General features: G+C 37.6%; 1 protein-coding gene across 1 annotated transcript in view; it reads left to right on the top strand.

The window, feature by feature from the left end:
- Window positions 1-24133, top strand: part of LOC141392126 (uncharacterized) — a 103913-nt gene extending 79780 nt beyond the window's left edge. The window contains exons 2-5 of the mRNA XM_073965079.1: window positions 16754-19846; window positions 22662-22799; window positions 22866-23073; window positions 23143-24133. Of these exons, the coding sequence (XP_073821180.1) occupies window positions 16754-19846; window positions 22662-22799; window positions 22866-23073; window positions 23143-23453 (3750 nt within the window). The 3' untranslated portion in view covers window positions 23454-24133. The remainder of the gene's footprint in view (window positions 1-16753; window positions 19847-22661; window positions 22800-22865; window positions 23074-23142) is intronic.
- The last annotated feature ends 1321 nt before the right edge of the window (window positions 24134-25454 follow it).

Below are 25454 nucleotides of genomic sequence, written 5' to 3'. Positions count from 1 at the left end.
TTCATATAAGAGCAGGACGTTTGCATATAGAAGGGCAGGAGGTCTTCTTATAGAAGAGAAGGAGGACTTCTTATACAAGAGAAGGAGGTCTGCTCATAGAAAAGCAGGACGTTTGCATATAGAAGGCGGGAGGTATTCTTATAGAATAGAAGGAGGTCTTCTTATACAAGAGCAGGAGGTCTGCTCATAGAAGAGCAGGGGCCCTTCTTATAGAAAAGCATAAGATCTTCTCATTGAAGACCAGGAGGTCTACTTACAGAAGACATGAAGGTTTTTCATAGAATATCTGGAGGTCTACCGTTAGAAGATTTGTGGGTCTTCACATAGAAGGTCTTTTTATAGAATATCTGGAGGTCTTCTTTTAGAACATTTAAAGCCTCTTATAGAAGACCTAGGGTCTTCTTATAGAAAACCTAGGGTCTTCTTACAGAAAACCTAGGGTCTTCTTATGGAAGATTTGAGGCCTTCTTATAGAAAAACTGGAGGACTTCTTATAGAAGACCTGAATTCTTCATATAGCAGATCTGAAGGACTTCTTATAGAACACCTGAATGTCATCCTAGAGAAGGGCTGGAGGTCATCTTGTAGAAGACGTGGGGGCCATCTTATATAATATCTGGAGGAGTTATTTTAGAAAATCTGCAAGAATTGTTATACATCATCTGGAGGTTTTCCTATGGTGGATCTGGAGGTTTCCTTATAGAAGACCTGGAAGTCTTCGTATAGAAGACCTGGAGGTCTACATATACAAGATCAGGAGGTCTTCTTATAGAAGACCTGGAGGTCTATTTATACAAGATCTGGAGGTCTTCTTATAGAAGATCTAGGGGTTTTACAATAGAAGATCTGGGAGTCAAACAAAGTGAAACATTTCCGTTGGGAAAAATCTATGCCATATGGCATAGTATGAAATATAAAAAATCTGGCAGCTCCATTGAACTATATTTCGGATCTTTTTTTCGTTTTAATTATTAAGGCAATGATTATCTACTAAATTAAATACAAACAGTTAACAAAAAATATATTTTTGTTAATAAAATATATAAATTTATATGATGGTATTTTCATGCAAATTTTAAATCGAACGAGGAGCGCTTGCTCTTTAAGACATAACAATGTATAGGGTCCACCAATCAAAATTTTTTGTCGAATTATTTTTAGATAACACTTCAGGGAAAAATACAAAATTATTAAAAAAAGAGTGCCCATAAGTATTTTGCCTTAAAACGGGCTTCAAAAACTGGTTATGCCATATGGCATAGAATCACCGAAAGGGTTAATATAGCTCATGCGACCTACTCTAAAGACCCTTCCACAACAGGTGAATCCGAAATATTGAATAACTCTTTTTAAATTTTCAATAATTTAAAAAACACTGTTAAAATACTTCCCACTTTCAAAACATTTTTTGTTTTACTTAATTGAGTACGAATAGAATGCCTTTGGTTTCATCTGATGCATATTTTAAGTTATTAGGGATTGCATAATTCTGGTTTTGGGCGTTTCAATATTTCATTAATTTGGCAGTACTTTGATTATACCTCACTACAACAGACCCAACTAAAAATCAATAACAACAATAACAAACTACAAAGTGTAGATTTAACGCCTGCCTTACAAACCCAAATAAAATTAAAGATCACGCTAGCGCTAACTTTCTAATCTGCAGCCATTCATCATTGCCCAAGTCAGGCAAATAAATTAGAAGACCGAAAAAAAGTAACAACAGTAGCCACAATATCGTGATTGTGGTAAATCATTTAATTAATTTTGATTAAATAGTTGATCCGAATTTTTTTGCTTTGGCTTTCAGGCTCATAAAGTTTACGCAATTTTAAGTTGGTGTTTTAACCTGACCCTCTTTTAAAAAGCAACAACAAATGGGCACACGGCGAAGTTGTAGAGCTTAAGGCGCAAATGAACAGAAATCTCATTCGCCTGTCGTGAATGATGCTATTTAGTGACCACAGTAAGGCACTTGCTATGGATTTGATTAAACAAAAAAGCAGCAGCATAAATCCGTTTCAAAAGTATGCTGGTGTCTCCTCCGCCATAAGCAGAACTATTACACCAGAGGCTATGTGGCTTAGCCGAAAATTTGTTTTTCTTCATTTTTCCCGATGGCAGATGGTTTCTTAGGTGGACTCTAATGGAGCGGTTTGTGTGTGTTGTGTTTTTTCGGTGGCTCTTAATGACGTTAGATGAGCTTCAATGTTCAAATCAGTCGCAATCAGCATACAGATGTGGTGTCTGTGGCCGTGTATGACTTGGACTATTATGCAACTGTGTCTACTAGTTGTGGAGATTTGGTCGAACAACAACAGCAGCAGATGAAGCATCATGGAAGCAATAATGGCCGCTATAGGTTTTTGTGGTGTTGTTGCGAGCTAGCCGACTTCCAGCCACCAGTCAACCACATTTTTTCTAAAGTTTTCCATTTTTTGTTCATTGATTTGAGTCTATATTTCCTGTTTAAAGTAAATGCTAGTGGCTGACTGCCTGGCACCAGACTTAGGCAAGAAGAAGCAAGCCATCATTACTTTGCATGGCGTAAATTTCAAACAGCCGTTTGTTGCTGCCGCTGCTGCTTCTGCTGATGGTGATAATGATGATGAGTATGAGTATGGATGAATGACCAACAACTTCCCCAAGATCTATTGATTAGTTTTTGAAACATGCATTCAATACGTTATTCGTGTTTTGTTATTGCTTTAGATTTTTTCAGGTATTTGTTTTTGTTTTGAGGCTACGACCTATTGGTGTCATCGGTTTGTTTTGTTTTACGATTTTTTTTTTGTTTTTCTTCAATTCAAAAAATTTGTTCATTATTTTTTGGACCACTATTATTATAGCCAAGTCAAGGTTTTTTGTGTTACATTTTAGAATCCATTTGAGTTCTTTTTGATATCTTTTTGAAGTAGCCATACATGGCATGGCTATGCTTTGGGTCACTTTTTATGCGAATGAAGAAACATTCAATAGTTGTGAATGAACTCTTAAGAAATTGCAAGAGGCAGGTTGTAAGGTTATTCGCATTCTTTTTTGTTTGCTGTTGTCGTTTTTGCTTCACCTGCTGATCTAGAGGATATGTCACTATTTTGAAATTTATTATCGTTTGTGCAACAGAGGTTGAGGTTTTCAGTCTAGCCGCTAGCAGATATATGTGATCCATGACGAGGGTTGCATTTTAAGTAAGAAGTCATGTATGAATGAATTCCCTTTGAAATATTTTCGTGTGAAAACAATAAAAAATGATTTGCGGATTATTTGAGTATTGTTTTTACTCATTCGATATATATGAAAAATCGACACTTCTAGAAGTTAATACAATGATAATATTAAATATAAGTTGGATGACTTTCAAGCTCCAAACCTACAGCTCGAAGGACCAAATATATGTTCTTAATAAATCATTGAAAAAAAACACATTCGAATAACCAAATATGCTTTGTATTGAACGAAGGACCAAATAAATACAACTCAATACAACATATATAAATTTTTAATAATTAACCTCTAGGCCGAAATAACATATTTTTTAACAAACCATGCCTATGCCGAAAGACCATATATTCCGTTTTAATAATCTACGTTTAGGTCGAAATACCATATATTTCTTTATAAGAATCCACGGCTATGGCGAAGGACCAAATATTTATTTTAGGTTATACACGGCTATGTCGATGGACCAAATATTCCTAAATTATAGACATTGATTTTATAATATAGTCCGAGGGACCAAATACAACTCGAAGAGCCAAATATTACACTAAATATAACTCGAAGGACCAAATATGACACTAAATACAACTCGAAGGTCCAAATATGACACTAAATACAACTCGCAGGACCTGATATAACTCTAAATACAACTCGAAGGACAAATTATGACACTAAATGTAACTCGAAGGACCAAATATGACACGAAATACAACTCGAAGGACCAAATGTGACACTAAATACAAGTCGCAGGAAAAAAATATGACACTAAATACAACACGAATGACCAAATATGACACTAAATACAACTCGAAGGACCAGATATGACACAAAATACAATTCGAAGGACCAAATATGACACTAAATACAACTCGAAGGACCAGATATGACACTAAATACAACTCGAAGAACCAAATATGACAATAAATACAACTCAAAGGACTAGATATGACACTCAACGCAACTCGAAGGACCAAATATGACACTAAACACAACTCGAAGGACCAAATATGACACTAAATACAAGTCGCAGGAAGAAATATGACACTAAATACAATTCGAAGGACCAGATATGACACTACATACAACTCGAAGGACCAGATATGACACTAAATACAATTCGAAGGACCAAATATGGCACTAAATACAACTCGAAGGACTAGATATGACACTCAACACAACTCGAAGGACCAAACATGACACTAAATACAACTCGAAGGACCAGATATGACACTACATACAACTCGAAAGACCAGATATGACACTAAATACAATTCGAAGGACCAAATATGGCACTAAATACAACTCGAAGCACTAGATATGACACTCAACACAACTCGAAGGACCCAATATGACAGTAAATACAACTCTACGGACCAAATATGACACGAAATACAACTCGAAGGACCAAGTATGACACCAAATACAATCACCAAATATGACACTAAATACAACTCTACGGACCAAATATGACGCTAAATACAACTCGAAGGACCAAATATGATACGAAATACAACTCGAAGGACCAAATGTGGCACTAAATACACCTCGATAGACCAAATGTAACACTAAATACAACTCGAAGGACCAAATATGACACTAAATACAACTCGAAGGACCAAATATGATACTAAATACAATTTGAAGGACCAAATATGACACTAAATACAACTCGAAGGACCAAATATGACACTAAATACAACTCGAAGGACCAATATGACACTTAATACAACTCGAAGGACCAAATATGGCACTAAATGCAACACGAAGGACCAAATATGACACTAAATACAACTCGAAGGACTAAATATGGCACTAAATACCACTCCAAGGACCAAATATGACACTAAAGACATCTCGAAGGACTAAATATGACACCAAACACAACTCGAAGGACTAAATATGGCACTAAATACCACTCGAAGGACCAAATATGACACTAAACACATCTCGAAGGGCCAAATATGACACCAAACACAACTCAAGAACCAAATATGACACTAAATGCAACTAGAAGGACCAAATATGACACGACATACAACTAGAAGGACCAAATATGACACTAAATACAACTCGAAGGACCAAATATCACATTATGTGCAACTCGAAAGACCAAATATGACACTATATGCAACTCGTAGGACCAAATATGACACTAAATACAACGCGACGGACCAGATATGACACTAAATACAGCTCGAAGGACCAAATACGAAACTAAATATAACTCGAAGGACCAGATATGACACTAAATACAAGTCGCAGGACCAAATCTGACACTAAATACAACTCGAAGGACCAAACCTGACACTAAATACAACTCGAAGGACCAAATTCGAAACTAAATATAACTCGAAGGACCAGATATGACACTAAATACAGCTCTAAGGACCAAATATAACACTAAATACAACTCGAAGGACCAAATATGACACTAAATACAAGTCGCAGGACCAAATCTGACACTAAATACAACTCGAAGGACCAAATCTGACACTAAACACAACTCGAAGGACCAAATCTGACACTAAATACAACTCGAAGGACCAAATACGAAACTAAATATAACTCGAAGGACCAGATATGACACTAAATACAGCTCGAAGAACCAAATATGACACTAAATGCAACACGAAGAACCAAATATGACACTATATGCAACTCGAAGGACTAAATATAAGTCGCAGGAAGAAATATGACACTAAATACAACACGAACGACCAAATATAACTCGAAGGACCAAATATGACACTAAATACAACTCGAAGGACCAGATATGACACTAAATACAACTCGATGAAGCAAATATTACACTAAATGCAACTCGAAGGACCAAATATGACACTAAATACAACTCGAATGACCAAATATTACACTATATGCAACTCGAAAGACCAAATATGCATTAAATACAACTCGAAGGGGCAAATATGACACTAAATACAACTCGAAGGACCAAATATTACACTATATTCAACTCGAAGGACCGAATATGGCACTAAATACAACCACTAAATACAACTCGAAGGACCAAATATTACACTATATTCAACTCGAAGGACAAAATATGACACAATATACAACTCGAAGGACTAGATATGACACTAAATACAACTCAGAGGACCAAATATGACACTAAACACAACTCGAATGACCAAATATGACACAAAATAAAACTCGAAGGACCAAATATGACCCTAAATCCAACTGGAAGGACCAAATATGACACTAAATACAACTCGAAGGACCAATTATAACACAAAATAAAACTCGAAGGACCAAATATGACACTAAATACAACTTGAAGGGCCGTATATTCGTTTCCAATGATTAATGTCGAAACCGAAGAACCATATTTTCTTTTTAAAAAACCACACCTAGGCCAAAGGACCATATTTTCTTTTTAATAAATCCCACCTAGCCCGAAGGACCAAATATGACACTAAATACAACTCGTTTCCTTTTTAATAATCCACGCTTATGCCGAAGGACCATATTTTCTTTTTTAGTTGTACACAGCTAGACCGAAGGAACATATATTCATTTTTTAACAATCCACGACTAGATAGAAGCACTAAATATTTCATTATAATAATCCACGGCTATGTCGAAGGACCAAATATTCCTTTTTAGTTATACACGACTATGTTGAAGGGCCAAATATTCCTAAATTATAGGTATTTTAATATTACCGATTTTTGTAGGCAACGGTAAAGTGAGTAACAGATTGGCACTACAGTCATATGACATATGACTTATAAAATTTCCCTACTTTTCACACCACCTTCTTAGGTGATCAGCATGTTTTTTTTTTGCTTTTACAAAAAAAGATCTAGAAGTTTGATTTTGATGATTTTTGCAATTTCGCAACTTAACCCAAATTAATGGTATTTGGTCAGGTCAGCAGTCAATAGAATTCAAACATATGGATGAAAATTACATCTTAAGATATTCGTCCGGTTGATTGTAATAATTGAAGAATTGAATAATTGCTAAAGTCACTATGACATAAACATTTTTCGCACAGAATTCCTTTCACTTTTTCGGCCAATTGGCCAAAAAACTAAGTACATAGTTTTACAAAAAACCGTTTATGGGCATTTTATGGCGTTGTTCCCATTGCTAACATATACGAAACATGTTTTATGTTTAACTTTAAGTCAATACCGACATGCTAACCAAAAAAAAGGCACATCATCACGTAGTTGCAATTTTTTGTTTTCGTCTGAAGTCTCATGAAGTTAAGATAATTTTCTGATTACAAAGTGGAAAATGTGCAAAAAAATTACCATATTAAAATAGTTGCTTTAAACTGATATTTATGGTAAAGACAGACGACATACCGTCATAAATTGTGTGATGAGATAGTTTATACCAGAAATTATGGAATTATTTCAAACCCGAGACAATGGTCGTCAAGTTTTGTTTCTTTCATATACTTCCCATACTGTCGTAGTAAATAAAAGATGTCAGGTAAGATAAAATGTCTGGCAAGAAGTGTGCCATAAACAATGGCGTAGATGAATTATAGCTGAGGTGATTTGTTATTAGGCTGTCTATCTGTCTATTGAAACAGAATAGTTAACACAGGAACCCTCAGTAATTTCTGAGAACATAAATGTGTATAAGAATGACTCAGATCTCCAAAAGAAAGAAGACTATAAACGCCAATAGGTATATAATCATTATTAAAATCTTTTATAATCTTCACAACAACTTCGCCATTTCTATTCTCTCTGTGTCTGCTAGGCTGAACTAAAAAACATCTTCTTTCAATCCAGAGGAAACCAGTCACAAAACGTTTTTGTTCAGTTTGTTTTTTTTGTTTTTATGGAAGTTATCTAACGGTTATATTTCTATGGTTTTATGATGCTAATTGTTGGGAGTCTGCTGCCTTGTCTTGCGATTCTGTGCCATCATATTTTATCGTTGAAAGTAACAATAAATGTTATGTTTGGTGGATTGTAGTTTTTTGTGGGTCACTGTCTCGTTTTTGAGACACAGAAAAACTGGGACAACATTTGGCTAAGATATAATAACAATAAATAAACACGTTAACAAGACTAGGTCAAAGCACAAAACAGGATTTTTTCATAATGTCGAAGGACCAAATTAATTTTTAATAATTCACGGCTATGTCGAAGGACCAAATTCTTTTTTAATGATATGTGAAAATAAAACAAATATTCCACTCTGAAAGAAATATTTGGTCCCATGTGGAAGGACCAAAATAATTTTTTAATAATCTGCGGATAGATCGAATGGCCAAATTCTTTAATAATAATCAGCTATGTCGAAGGACCAATTTTTTTAACAATCAACGTCTATGTCGAACGACTAAATTCTTTTTTAATAATCCACAGCTATGTCGAAGGACCAAATTCTTTTTTATAATTCACGGCTATGTCGAAGGACCAAATTCTTCTCTAATATTCCACAGCTATGTCTAAGGGCCAAATTCTTTTTTATAATTCACGGCTATGTCGAAGGACCAAATTGTTTTTAATAATCCACAGCTATGTCGAAGGACCAAATTCTTTTTTATAATTCACGGCTATGTCGAAGGACCAAATTCTTCTTTAATATTTCATAGCTATGTCGAAGGACCAAATTCCGTTTTATAATTCACGGCTATGTCGAAGGACCAAATTCTTCTTTCATATTCCACAGCTATGTCGAAGGACCAAATTCCTTTTTATAATTCACGGCTATGTCGAAGGACCAAATAGTTTTTAATAATCCACGGCTATGTCGAAGGACCAAATTCATTTTTAATAATTCACAGCTAAATCGAAGTACCAAATTCTTTTTTAATATGTCGGCTATGTCGAAGCTTGTGCTCACTTTTTTTACTTCCAGTTTCAGCTCCCTGACCCTGGGCTCACTGGGGTAGCACGACGAAGCTCATCACGCTCGTTTCCTAATCCCGACGCCTCTGATGGGAAGTTTAGTCCCACTTCAGGTATTCGACCAGCAGGTATATGGCCGCTGCCGTAGTGATGGTGTCTCGGAATGTCCTTTCTGCTACCCGAACATCAGAAGCGCTGATCTCTGAAGCAATTATTAGTGATCTCTCTGAAACTCGGCAAATAAGTTTTTAGAGGTGATGAAATTGTGTGGTCTGCTGATGGAGACAATTGTGGAGAAATGGTCAGATCCAAGATAAATGAAGGGTTGCCAGTTGACATCATTTTTTGGACAAGGTGTCTGGTGAACTTGACCCTCTCCGCTAATTCTGGAATGGACATTCTCATTGACCGTGCGTCAATCTCCTCGGAAATCACCATACCCCTCTAGTCGTTTCCGAGGACCGAATGCCATAACTCAAGACCAGACGGTTACGACCTTCCAAAAGCCGAGAAATGTTGGACATATAACCTAGAGTACAGCTATTTATCGGCAGGATGAATACGTTAGACATCTAGTTCAACCCCTGACTGTAACCGCCCTATTTACCATGTACGGGTCATTACAGCCAGGCTTTGGTCCCATGTGGAAAGATCAAATTCTCTTTTGATAATCCACGGCTATGTTGAAGGAACAAATTCTTTTTTAATAATTAGAAGGACCAATTTTTTTAATAATCCACGTCTATGTCGAGCGACTAATTACTTTTTTAATAATCCACGGCTATGTCGAGCGACTAATTACTTTTTTAATAATCCACGGCTATGTCGAGCGACTAATTACTTTTTTAATAATCCACGGCTATGTCGAGCGACTAATTACTTTTTTAATAATCCACGGCTATGTCGAGCGACTAATTACTTTTTTAATAATCCACGGCTATGTCGAGCGACTAATTACTTTTTTAATAATCCACGGCTATGTCGAGCGACTAATTACTTTTTTAATAATCCACGGCTATGTCGAAGGAACAAATTCTTTTTTAATAATTCACGGCTATGTCGAAGGACCAAATTTTTAATAAATTCTTTTTAATAATCCACGGCTATGTGGAACGACTAAGTTCTATTTATACCCTCAGCATTTATGCTAACGAGGGTATATACACTTTCATACGGGCAAAATGTGCCTCATCGAAATAATGGTTTTAGACCCCAAGTATGTTTGGACGAAATGTGTTTCAGACAATTTGGAGTCGATTGAGCAATGTCCGTCCGTCTGTCTGTCCGTCTGTCTGTCCGTCTGTCTGTCTGGCTGGCTGGAGCGCACGATAACTCTCGAACGGATGAACCGATTCGGTTCAAGTTTTGGCTTTCGTACTATTTTGCCCAAACTTAGTTTAAGTTCGAAGATGGGCTATATCGGTCCACTCCTTCCGTTACCTGCCACACAAAAGTTCGAAAATGTTCGGAAAATTTGTGCGCACGATAACTCTTGAAGGGAGTAACCAATTTGGTCCACACTTTGCACATCCTGAAATTTGTTCCAGACTTAGATAAGGTTTGAATATGGACTCAATCGGTCAACTCCTTCGGGTACCTCCCACACATAATTTCGGAAAAGTTCAGTTTAGGGCCATCTCTCGAATCGCTTTGATTTTTGTTTTAGCAACTTGTATTCACTGCCCCCAATACGACGGTACAAGTTTCATTAGGGGCAAGTACATACTTCCTGAGAAAATAGCATGAAAGTTGCAAAAAAAACCTATGTAACCGTGTGAGGTGGTTGGAGCGCAAGATAACTCTCGAACAGGTCTGCCGATTCGGTCCAACATTTAGCCTTAGTAATATTTTGTCCAAACGTGGTTTAAGTTCGAAGATAAGCCATATCGGTTCACTCCTTCAGGTACCTCCCCCACAAAAGTTCAAAAATTTTCGGAAATATTGTTCGTACGATAACTCTTGAAGGGAGTGGCCGAATTGGTCCATACTTTACACATCTTAATATATCTTCCTGATATAGTTCAGGTTCAAATATGGACTATATTTGGCTACTCCATCCGGTACCTCCCAGACAAAATTTCGGATAAGTTCACTTTAAGACCTGCTCTCGAATCACTTTAATTTTTGTAGAAGCAACCTGCATTCACTGCCTAAATTGCGACGGTAAAAGTTTTTTCAGGGGCAAGTCCATACTTCTTGATTAAACAGCCCGAAGAGTGTAAAAACCCCATAGGCACCATATGTAGTGGCTGGAGATCCACATCCATAATGGTCAATATCGATCCATTCCTTTTAGTATCTCCTCCTCAAAACTGTTGATCTTTAATCCTAATCAACATTATTGTCGGTTCAAACGCCCAACATTTTTAAAAACCCCTAAATACATACGTTTTTAGGGGAACACATTGTTTCAGTATACACAGGCTGAGGGTATATCTCTGTCGGCAAAGCCGACTGATACTTTTTTACTTGTTTAATAATCCACGGCTATGTCGAACGACTAAATTCTTTTTTAATAATCCATGGCTATATCGAAGGACCAAACATTCCATTTTAATAATACACGCTATGTCGAATGACCAAATATTCCATTTTTATAATCCACGGCTATGTTCGAAGGACCAAATATTCTTTTTTAGCAGAACACGGTAATGTCGAAGGACCAAATATTCCATTTTAGTAGTCCTCGACTATGTCGAAGGACCAAATATTTCTTTTTAATAACCCACGGCTACGTAGAAGGACCAATTATCCCATTTTAGTTATCCACGGCTATGTCAAAAGACCAAATACTCCATTTTAATAATTCACGGCTATGTCGAAGGACCAAATATGTACTCTCTTTAAATACTCCCCGGCTGTGTCGGAGGATCTTATACTCACTTTTAATTATCCCCGGCTATGTCGAAGGACCATACATGCATGTTTTTATAACGGTTAGACCGAAGGAACATATATTTCTTTTTAATAATCCTCGGCTTGTCGAAGGACCTTCATATGTCTTTTTAATAATCCAATATATTTCTTTTTAACAATCCGCGCCTATGTCAAAGGACCAAATACTCCCTTCTAATAATTCATGGCTATGTCGAAGGACCAAATATTCCTTATTAGCAATCCTATATTGCTAAAAAGAAATATTTTTTTTTTAATTCACGGCCATGTTGAAGGACGAAATATTGCATTTTAATAGCCCACGGCTACGTCGAAGGACCAAATATTAATTTTTAACAATCCACAACTACGTCGAAACACGTTTTTTATAATTCACGGCACCAAATATTAAGTTTTAACAATCCACGGCTACGTCGAATGACCAATTATTAATTTAATAACCCACGAATAGACCGAAGGAACATTTGACCGATGACCATAACATGCGTTTTTAATAAAGCACATTTGTATGTCTCGAAGGACCAAATACGTCTCTGTAATTATCCACGTTTGTGTACTGATTAAACCGAGGTTATGTTAGTGGACCAACAATTTTTAATAAGCCGCGGCTTCTTTTTAATAAAGAGCGATCTATCCGGACCAAAATATACCTTTATATAATTTATTTAAATCACCGCTAGGTTGAAAAATTATGCGTATTTAATAAATCTTGATTAAGTCGAAGGACCAAATACGCTTTTTCTTTTAAGACCAAATGTCCCTTCAAGTAGATCGAAGGACCAAATCGTCATTGTAATAGACTATAGTTAGGTCAAAGGATAAACACATCTTTCAATACATCATATGTTCTTTTTTTTTTTTGAGATTTTACCTCTTAGGGCGAAGATCATTTTTAATGATTTTTTATTAATTTTCTCGTTTAGAGTTAAGCTTGATGATCGGAAATTATTTGCAAGTGAAAAAGGAAAGCCAAGGACTCGAACCCACATAGTCACCAAATTACGTTACCTGCTTTCACTGGTGGTAAAGCAGATCTTCGGACGTATCGACTATGTAGTGGCATCTCAGTCCTAGAACTTTCCGTTTTTCAAATGCAAATTTTATACATTTACGCGGATATTTGGCCGCTGAAATGTATTTTCTTCACGACAAACGCTTTTTTGCGCTGCCTTTTAGGGCTCTACAGTTCCATTTTTTAATCCTATGCAGTTGAAGGAACCAAATGTTCATCTTTAATAACCATAATTTATACAAAGAACCAAATATTCCTATAGCTTGAAATTCAGCCATTTCGAAAAATCTAATGTGTCTTTTTATGGTTTTAATTTTTCTCAGCACATATCATGTCCCAATGTTTTCTCTTAACGAAAAGAATATCAAATTAAATTTTTATTTTAAAATATTCTACTTTCATGTCATGTCAACAAACAATGAATACAATACCCCACACATCACTGGATTGTGTGCAAAATATGTTCACACAACATTCAATGGAGATTTTTTCTTAACACTTCTCCTGCTCAGGTGTCAGTGAGCATCACAACATTCAGTGGTGGCACAAAGACAACCTGAATTTATTAACCTACAAAAGAAGAAAAACAAACAGGCAATGACAGCAGCAGCAGCAAAACCCAAAAGCAATTTCAATGTTTAAACAAACAGCAATTTCGCGATCCAGTTTCCATATCTAACTATAAGCATCAGCTGAAAAAAAGTGGGCCAATGTACGCAGCAGCTAAACTTAACTTTGACAATCAAAATAGGGGGTCTTCATTTCAATAGCAGTGGCGAAAAAACCAAAACTAAACATGTCCATGTTTCTTCCTCTCTCAAAAAAATTGTAAACATCATATAAGGAAAAATGGAATGGAATGGTTATGGACTTTGTTCATCATTTCCATCAAAGAGGCTGAGTTGAATGTTTACTATAACGTTTAGTTCAAGACAAAATAAAACTCGTTCAAAAAAAAAAACGAGAAAATGTCCAATGGAGTTTTTACTTTCATTCAAACTCAAATGCGAGCAACAACCAACGATGAACACAACTTACCAAGCCACGACGGAATCATTGACGCATTATATGACCCAGTTTTGTGTCCATTTCTAAGTGTTTACTTTGGATGTTGATAAGTGTGGTTTGTTTTTCTTTCCACTGTCTAGTACTTGACTTCAATGGAGTAACCAGCCATATATAACCAGGTTTTAGCAGGTTTAAAAATTGCTTGTCAATCGCTTTGAATTTTGTCGTCGTCTTGATCGCCATCGTCAAGTTATGTCTTTGATCACATGAAGTTGATGTCGTTGGAATGGGTTTTTGTAGTTGGCTCGATTAGACATCTGGCCAATGATTAGCAAATATGTTGATGGTCGGTCGCCAATCCCCCTTGGCTAAATGATGCAATCGCAATCGAGGTTGATGTGATTATCATGGGGTTGTTTAACAGGGATGGAAACTAGAATAATGTTAATATTAACTACTATTCTAAATTGAAGAATTTAAAACTCCGCCATAGATGGACAATAAGACTTCAAACTCTACGATAGATGATCTGTGGAAACCACTTGTTTTAGGACAGACCTCTGATGCCATTTATTCTTCGAAAGATGGCATCTGATACCATTAAATCTACGAAAGATTACCTCAAAAACCATATATTCTTCGATAGATGGCCTCTGAGACCATATATTTCACAATAGAGGTCTCTGAGACCATATGTCCTACCATAGAGGTCTCGGAGACTATTCAATGAAAGCACCTGAACTCATTTATTCTTCGATTTATGGTCAAATCTAAAACAAATGGCCTCTGATATCATATATTCTACGATAGATGGCATCTGAGACCATATATTCTACCATAGATGGTCTTTGAGAACATCTATTCTACGATAGATGGCATCTGAGACCAACTATACTACTACTGAAGTCTTCAGACGCCATCTGTTCTACGAAAGACTCATTTGAGATTATTAATTCTACGATTGATTGGCTCTGATACATCTATTCTACGATAGATGGCATGTAAGACCATCTATTCTACCATAGATGGTCTTTGAGAACATCTATTCTACGATAGATGTCGTCCGAGACCAACTATACTACTGTATACGCCTTCTGAGCCATCTTTTCTATGAAAGACGCATTTGAGATAATTTATTCTACAATAGATGGGCTCTGAGACCATATACTCTACAATAGATAGCTAATTCTAAAACAAATGCCTTCTGAGGCCATCTATTCTACGATAGATGGCATCTGAGACTATATATTCTACCATAGATGGCCTCTGAGAGCTCCTATTCTACCATAGATAGCCTCTGAGAGCACCTATTCTACGATAGATGGAGTCTGAGACCATTTGTTCTATGAAAGACGCATTTGAGATCATTTATTCTACGATAGATGGTCTCTGAGACCATATACTCTACAATAGATAGCTTATTCTCAATCAGAAGGCTTCTGAGACCATCTATTCTGCAATAGATGGCATCTGAGACCATATTTTATACCATAGATGGCCTCTGAGAGCACCTATTCTCCGATAGATGGCATCTGAGACCAACTATACTACTATAGATGTCTTCTGAGACCATCTGTTCTATGAAAGACTCATTTTAGACCAGTTATTCTACGATAGATGGGCTCGGAGACCATATACTCTACAATAGATAGCTAATTCTAAAACCAGACCGTATATTCTACGATAGATGGTGTCTGAGAGCATATATTCTACCATATATGGACTTTGAGAGCACATATTCTACGATAGATGGCATCTAAGACCAACTATACTGTATTGGCCTTCTGAGCCATCTTTTCTATGAAAGGCGCATTTGAGATAATTTATTCTACGATAGATCGACTCTGACGCATTCGAGATAATTTATTCTACGATAGCTGGGCTCTGAGACTTATACTCTACAATAGATAGCTAATTCTAAAACAAATGGCTTCTTGAGACCATCTATTCTACGATAGATGGCATCTGAGACATATATTCTACCATAGATGGCCTCTGAGAGCACCTATTCTATGATAGATGGCGTCTGAGACAATTTGTTCTATGAAAGACGCATTTGAGATCATTTATTCTACGACAGATGGTCTCTGAGAAGGCTTCTGAGACCATCTATTCTGCGATAGATGGCATCTGAGAGCATATATTATACCATAGATGGCCTCTGAGAGCACCTATTCTACGATAGATGGCATCTGAGACCAACTATACCACTATAGATGTCTTCTGAGATCTGTTCAATGAAAGACGCAGTTAGAGACCATATACTCTACTATAGATAGCTAATTCTAAAATTGGCTTCTAAGACCATATATTCTACGATAGATGGCCTATTATAGCCTATTCTACGGTGAAAGGCCTGTGAGGCTTGCTATTTTACGGTAGATGGCCCCGTAACAATGTATTACACATAGTTGATGCCCTCTAAGACAATCTACTTTACGATAGATGGCCTCTGAAAGCATATATCTTAGTGTAACTGACTTCTTAGAAAACCTATTTTACAATGGATTACCTCTGAACCCATAGATGGCCTCTAAGACCATATACTCATTCATAGAAACATTAATATTTCCCATCCCTGCAGACATTTTAACAATTAACCATTAGGCGTTTGTGTCACCTTGGTTGGATTACATTTTCAAGTGCTTCAACAAAGGCAAGGTATTCGGTAGCCTTCCGTAATTGACTGATGTGTGTGGGAACAATCTTTTAACTCTTTTTATAAACATCGTTATTTAATGTATATTTTCCCCCTTTTCTCTCTTTACAGCCCCCTTTCCACAATCATTTCCGTCGCCAGTTGAATGTCCAGCAGCATATTTTAAGTGATGTCCATCAACATCATACCCAGCCAAGACAAAATCAAGGTCTTTTCTTGCAACAATCGCCTAGTGTTGAGGTACCATTGCCGCAAACTCAACAGCAAAGAACTCATCAACGGTTTCCACCAACAGGACCTTTCAATGGCGGTAATCAACAGTTCCAGAGATCTACCCACAATCAGGTGCATGTACCGCTGCAACAACAACAGCATCACTATCAACCCCAACAACCACAACAATTCCAACATCCTCAACAACATGCGCAGCAACAACATAACAATCAACAACAACATGCTCCAGCAGCTGGCGGTCAGTTAGATTTACACCAACAAAACTTCTTAGCTTTGCGTAACTACCAATCCGGCCAATCTGTGGGACCACAACAAAGTCCACCACAACGTTCATATAACAACAAACCATTCCAAGCTCAACCAGTTTTGCAACAGCCACAATACTCTACCTTGCCAAATGAAGCCTATCAACAACAACCACAACAAAGCAATAATAATTTCCCCATAGGACCACAAATTCAGCCTCAAACACAACAAAAATTGCCCATCCAAGCTCCAGTGCCAACTTTCCAGACTCATGCTGCTCCACAGGTTCCATTCTCTACAGTTCCACAATTCTTCCAACAACAGTCGACCCTACAAACCACCCAACAAACATTTTTGCCTCAGACCCAACAAAAGTTGCCACAGGTTGAACAAAATAAACAATTTGCCTTGACTCCAAACTTAGGAATTCCAGTACCAAATATTTTCCCCAACTTGAGAGCCACCTCCAATACCTACACTCAACAGCAACAACTACAGAACCAGCAACAACCACACCATCAACAACAACAACCCCACCATCAACAGCAGCCACACCATCATCAACAACCACACCACCAACAACAACCACACCACCAACAACAACCACACCATCATCAGCAGCAACAACATCATCATCAACAACACCAGCAGCAACAACAACAATTTGGTCCTCAAATATTCCCTGACTTGAACCAAACTCCCTCACCCGATCAGGAATACAAACAAAAGTTGATCCAAAAACACGAACAATTTGTCCAGAAACAATATGAAAAATCCCAGAACAAGGTCAAGCAGCAACATGCCGAATTTGTGGCCAAGCAACAGACCATCAAGCAACAAGTTTTGCCCACCATCATTGGCGGAAATCAACAACAGGTCTATAGCAACCAGCAACAGACAGTGAACTATAATCCACCTCGTAGCCGCCCAGTAGGACCATCGGAACTGCCTTCCTTTGCCTCAGCAGTCCAGCAATACTACAAAGAACATCCCACTACCACCACCACCACATCGACCACGACAACCACAACTACCACACCGTCTGCTCCTCCAGCCCCCAAGGTTAATTCAAAGGCAGTCTATGGTCAATTGAAAGCAGAACTGGGTAAATATGGCCAAAAAACCACAGCCAAGAAACCGGTGAAAACATTTGGGCGTGATGAACTTTTGAAACAATTGAAAGCTGCCCTAGCTGAGACACCTCAAAAGGAATTGGGTAATAAGACCTACGAAGAAATGGATTTGGTGTTGCCCAATGGAGAACGTGTCCAGGTTATTCGTACCACAGATCCCAATTTGGTCAAGGGTCAACAGTCCTATACCCACGATCAATTGCAAAGCTTGTTTGGTGAGCAAAACATTGAAGCTGTTGTAGGAGGAGCTGGAGCCGGAGTTGGAAAATTAAGCCTAAGTGATATTGCCCCTGAAACCAAAAAAGATTTGGTCCTACCAGGAGGTGGTAAGGTACAAATCCTGAGATCACCTGACCCAGAAGAAACCATCGATACCCAAAACTTACCAGGAGGTGTAGATCTCTCCAGTTTGGCCTCTTTGTATGGTGGCAGTGTAGAAGGTGTTTCCAGTGGTGCAAACAGCATTGCCAGCACAGCTGTCATACAATCCGACTCTGATGAACCACCATCCCTTGAGGAATTGGCTAAGCGAGGTTTGATTCCCGATGGCTACGAAATTGAAGGTTTAAGTTCACCCTCTAAGCCCAAGCCTCAACCTAAGCCAGCTCCAACTTTACCACCCAAAAAGAAGGCCACCTATGTCTACTTGGAAGAACAGGCTGATGGTAGCTTCAAGATCCAAGGTGTAAAGGCCAATGGTGAGAAGGAAACAAAACAGACAGGAGCTGAGGTGGAAAGTATTTTGGAACGTATACGCAGTGGAGACATCAAGCTGCCTCCCTCAGTCACCCGCTTGACATTGCCCAATGATGAAGTGGTAGAAATTGAATCTGGCAACATTGTTAAGACCACCAAGAAACCACCAACAACAACAACAACACCAAGTACCACCAGTACAACGACCACCACAACAACAACTACCACCACCACACCTAGACCACAACCTGCCTCTGCCACCAGGGCAACAACCTATAGACATCATTACAATTTCAAGACCACCAATGCCTATCATCCTTCAACCACCACTCATGCACCCTACACTCATCGGGCCAGTACTCGTCATTATGATCACCATGCTGTATATAGGCCAACAGCTGCTCCACGCTACACCACAGTTGCAACCTCCACCCCAGCAGTTGTCTCCTCCACCTATGAACCCATAACAGAACATTACAGTGAGACCACCGTGGATTATCAGCCAGCTGTCCAATACGCTGACACTTTGGTAGAAGAAACGGAAAATAAAGAAAAATCTTCAAATGTCGATCAACAATCTATTTCGGTTTCTATGGCTCTAAGTAGTCCAGCCTCAGCCACAGTCTCCACCGCAAGTAGCAGTTCTTCTTCGTCGGTGTCGACAAGCTCACAAGTCACTGCTAGTGAAGATTTAATACAAATCCTCAAGTCGAACGGACTCTTTGCCATGGCCAAATATTTGAGACAATCGGGATTGGATAGCATTTTGAATGAAACAGGACCCTATACGATCTTCGTGCCCACCGACAAGGCGTTTAAGAATTTGTTGGTACAACTTGGTGGCCCCGAAAGAGCTGAGGAGAAATTCAAGGCCAACCCGAGATTGCTGAGTGGAGTAAGTATAGCTTGAACATGATTAACTCCATGTTTTGAACGAGAAATAACTTCAGAGATCACCTATTGAACTTTGCATGACCTCAGATTTCATCTAGTAAAAGATGGAAGACCTCAGAGTTCATATATTGAACGAGTTCTGAGTCCGAGTTCTTCTGTTGACCGATAGATGATATTTGAGTTCTATGTTGGACGACAGATGACTTCCGAGTTCATTCATTAAATGACAACAGAGTTCATCTATTGAACGATAGATGACCTCAGATACATCTATTGAACAATAGATGTCCTCAGTGTTCTTCTTTTGCCCTTAGAGTTCATCTGTTGAACGATAGATGGTCTCGGAGTTCTCTGTTGGACGACAGATGTCTTTCGAGTGCACCTATTAAACGACAGATGGCCGCAGAGTTCATCTGTGGAACGATAGATGGCCTGAGATGCATATTGAACGATAGATGTCCACAGAGTTCATCTTTTGAACGATAAATGACAGTAGAGATTACCTATTGACCTTAGAGTTCATCCGTTGAACCATAAATAACTTCGGTGTACATCTACTAAACGGTAGATTACATTAATGTTCACATGTTGAACGATTGATTAGCTCTGAGTTCTCTGTTGGACGATATACGACTACCGAGTTCATCTATTAAATATAGGTGATCACAGAGTTCATATATTGTACGATGTATGGCCTCAAATGCATCTTTTCAACTACAGATGACCTCAGATGCATCTATTGAACTATAGATGCTCTCAGAATTCTTCTTTTGAACGATAAATGACTTCAGGGATCACCTATTGAACGTTGGATGACCTCACAGTTCATCTGTTGAACGATAGATGAGTTCTGAGTTCTCTGTTGAACGATATATGAGTTATGAGGTCTTCTATTAAACGATAGATGATAAGAGTTCATTTATTGAAATATAGGTGCCCTCAGATGTATCTATTGAACGATATATGACCTCAGATGCATCTATTGAACGACAGATGTTCTAAGAGTTCTTCTCTTGAACGATAGAAGAGCTCTGAGTTCTCTGTTGGACGATAGATGGCTTCTGAGTTCTTCTATAAAACGATAGATGATCACAGAGTTCATATATTGAACGATAGATAACGTCAGCTGCGTCTATTGAACGATAGATGCCCTCAGAGTTCTTCTTTTGAACGATAAATGACTCTGAAGTCATCTACTTAAGGATAGATGGCCTTAAAGTTCATCTGTTGAGCGATAGATGACCCATGAGTTCTCTGTTGAACTATAGATGACTTCCGAGTTCATCTATTAACCGACAGATGACCACAGACTTTATCTATTGAACGTAGATTACATCGGATACGTCTGCAGAACTATATATGACTTTAGATGCATCTATTTAACGATAGATGTCCTCAGACTTCTTCTTTTGAACGATAAATTACTTCATGTATAACCTATTGAACGTTGGATGGCCTTAGAGTTCATTTCCTGAACGATTAAACGATAAATGATCACATAGTTCATCTATTGAACGAAAAATGCCCTCAGACTTATTCTATTAAACGATAAATGACTTCAGGGATCACCTTTTGAACGGTGAATGACCTCAAAGTTCACCTGATGAACGATAGATGAGCTCTGAATTCTCGGTTGTACGATAGATCACCTCAGATGTATCGATTAAACGGTAGATGTTTTTTTGGAGAAGTTCGATGGCCAAAGATTTTTAAGCTATTGAGCGATAGATGCGCTTTGAGTTTTCCATTGGACGACAACTGACTTCCGAGTTCTTCTACTAAACGATAGATTATCACAGATGTCCTCAGGTTTCTTCAACTGAACGATAAATGTCTTCAGAGATCACCTATTAAACGTTGGATGATAGATGACTTCCGAGTTCTTCCATTAAACACAGAGTTCATCTGTTGAACGATAGATGACTTCAGGTGCATCTATTGAACGACAGATGCTCTCAGAGTTGTTATGTTGAACGATAAATTACCTCAGAGTTTATCGGCTTAAAGTTCACCTGTTGAACGATAGATGATCTCTGAGATATCTGTTGGACGATAGATGACTTCCGAGTTCATTTTCAAAAGATTGATGATCATTAAGTTCAAATATTGCAGAAAGGGCCCTCAAATGCATCAATTGAACGACAGATGTCATCAGACTTCTTCTTTTGAACGATACATGACTGCAGGGATCATCTATTGAACGTTGGATGATCTCAGAGTTCATCTGTTGGACGATAGATGAGCTCTTAGGTCTCTGTTGAACGATAGATGACTTCTGAGTTCATCTAATGAACGATAGATGATATTCGAGTGCTTCTTTTGAACTGTTGGTGACCTCACAGTTCATTTATTGGAAGTTATATGATCTCAGTGTTCATCTGTTGAACGATCGAAGAGCTCCGAGCTCATTGATGATCCCAAAGTACATTTATTGAATTTAAGATGACCTCAGAGTACATCTATTGAGCGATAGATGACCTCAGAGCCCATGTGTTGAACGATAGTGGACTTCCTAGTTCATCTACTGAACGATAGATGTCCTCAGAGTTTCTCTTTTTAACGATAGATGGCAGATGGACTTTGAAACCATCTATTCTACGCTAGGTGGCTTCTGAGACCATCTATTCTTCAAGAAATGGCTTTTGAGACCATATACCTCACGATAATTGGCTTTCGGAGCTAAATTTTCTACGATATGTGGCCTCCAAACGTATTTTTTCCACAATATCCATCCATCTGCGATAGAATAGAGAACCTTATACGTCCTTTGTATATTAATCAAAACTAAATCTTCATTTATTTCCTTTCCCCTTTAGCTTTTATTGCATCACGTTATCCCTGGAGCTTTTGATATTGCCACATTGCAAGATGAGATGACTGGAGTTTCACTGGCTGGTACACAATTGAGAGTTAACCAATACAACATGCATGATCAAGAATGGAATGATGTTACAGTAAATTAAAGAATCTCTAAAACAATTTTGGAAAACATAAATCAAAACAATTCTCTCTCTTTGTAGCTTACCACCATTAACGGAGCCATGGTTGTACTCAACAAAAAGGACATTAAAATACCTCAAGGTATTGCCCATGCCATAGATCGTGTTATGTTCCCCTTGCCAGTGGGCGATTTATTGCAAACTCTACAATCGGATAGAGAAAATCGTTTCTCCACATTCTTGAAGATTTTGTATACCTCGGGATTGTCGGAGAAATTGCAAAGTAAAGGTAACCTCCAAATATAAAAAACCCTAGGCTTCTGTAGCTAAAAATTTATTTTTATTTCCCCCTTTGCAGGCATTAAAACCTACACAGTCTTTGCCCCAGTCGACAAGAGCTTTAATGATTTCGAATCGGATACTTTGGAGAAATTGATGAATGACAAGGAGGCCGCAGAAGAATTTGCCATGAAACACATTGTACCCGGTACATTGTTCTCGGCTGGCATGCGTTTCTATCAAGTCAAGGATTCATTGCTTACCGGTAAAACGGTTATATTGCAAAAGACCTCAGCCGGTAAAATTAAGGTCAACGATGCCCAAATGATCACCTCGAATATACCAGCCACAAATGGTGTCATTCATGCCTTGGATGGAGCGCTGGCGTGAGCAGAATCCCTTTGCTACAATTAATTTAAAGAAAACTTAGTCGTTTAAGCTCTCTTAACTTAAGCCTTTCAACGAAAAAAAGGAATAGAAAAATTACCACTAACACATCAACACGTCTATCTTGCCAGTTGTTATGTTTATTGGCCCAAGGTGCTTTGAAAAGCTTTTTCACACAAATAGCTTTTAAGCATAATTTCTTTTAATCATAGCGAAGAAGAAACACAACAAAATCCTTAGGTGCTTCCACACAAACACAACTTTGGAACTAGAAATGCATAGAGAAAGCTTTGAAAGTCATTGTAAAAAAGTACTCCACACACAAAAAGCTTATCTTGAGTAGAAAATCTGCACAAATTGAAAGAAGAAAAAAGTTAATTGTAATTATTTCTTTGTTTAGTTTTTTAATATTTATTATTTTGACCCAAAATTATGTTTTTTTGTATAATTTTTTTTCTTTTGTTTTTGATTCTATGAATTTTTTTTTATATTTTTATACTGAAAAAGAAAAAACATGAAAAATTATATTAAGTTTTTATTAATATAAGATTTTTCTATTAATACACAAATTGTACATTTTTTATATGATAAAACGAATAAAAAGTAATTATATAAATAACAAGTAAAAAAGTATCAGTCGGCTTTGCCGACAGAGATATACCCTCAGCCTGTGTATATTGAAACAATTTTTTTTCCAAAAAACGCATGTATTTAGGGAGTTTTAAAAATTTTGGGCGTTTGAACTGACAAAAATGTTGATTAGGATTTAATATCAAAAGTTTTGCGGAGGAGATACTAAAAAGAATGGATCTCCAGCCACTACATATGGTACCATAGGGGTTTTTAGAACTTCAGGGATGTTTGCTCAAGAAGTATGAACTTGCCCCTGAAACAACTTTTACCATCGCAATTGAGGCAGCAATGCAAGTTGCTTCAACCAAAATCAAAGTGATTCGAAAGCAGGTCTTAAAGTGAACATGTATCCGAAATTTTGAGTGGGAGGTACCGGATGGAGTGGACAAATATAGTCCATATTTGAACCTGATCTATATCTGGTAGATATGTTAGGATGTGTAAAGTATTGACCAATTCGGCCACTCTCTACAAGAGTTATCGTACGCACAATTTTTCCGAACATTTTTGAACTTTTGTGGGGGAGGTACCTGAAGTAGTGGACCGATATGGCTTATCTTCGAACTTAAACTATGTTTGGACAAAATATTACTAAGGCCAAACTTTGGACCGAATCGGCAGACCTGTTCGAGAGTTATTTTGCCCTCCAACCTCCTCACACGGTGTCATAGGGGTTTTTTGCAACTTTCAGGCTATTTTCTCAGGAAGTATGGACTTGCCCCTGATGAAACTTATACCGTCGTATGGAGGGCAGTGAATACAAGTTGCTAAAGCAAAAATCAAAGCGATTCGAGAGATGTTCCTAAACTGAACTTTTCCAAAATTTTGTGTGGGAGGCACCGACGTAGCCAGGGGGCGAAATGATTTTCGATCCCATATGATATTAGCTTACGTTACACCTTTTTTTTAATTTTTGAGTAAAATTTTAAACTGTTTTGAATTTTTCAAGAAATATGTAAAGTATTTGGAGGAAGTATTACATAGAATTATTTAACTACATTGGTATAATTATTGTCCAACATATTTGAATGTATAAAAATAATGAACACTTTAGGCTGTTTGAGCAATTTTGTACATAGTTGTTGTAAAGTTTTAAGGTGTTGTTTAGGCGTTTAATGGTCATTTTAGGCTGACTGTAAGTTACTGAGTTCAGAACAAGACGTTAATTTGTATTTATTGAACGTTTGTAGCATATTACCTCCAATACATTGGCTTATAAACAACATCTAGAAAAAAGATTCTTGCGATCTTTCGTTTTTGAAATTTTTGATAAGAGCAATAAGTATAGTCTCTAACACGAAGGAAGCGAGTTGGATGGTCGAAATGCTCTACGAAAATAATCCTCATTCGATTTGACTTGAAGATAGCCAT

The sequence above is a fragment of the Musca autumnalis genome, unplaced genomic scaffold (genome assembly GCF_047663935.1).
Source record: "Musca autumnalis isolate F117 unplaced genomic scaffold, ASM4766393v1 scaffold_2, whole genome shotgun sequence".
Classification (NCBI taxonomy): Eukaryota; Metazoa; Arthropoda; class Insecta; order Diptera; family Muscidae; genus Musca; species Musca autumnalis.
This window is presented reverse-complemented; position numbering and strand designations above follow the sequence as displayed.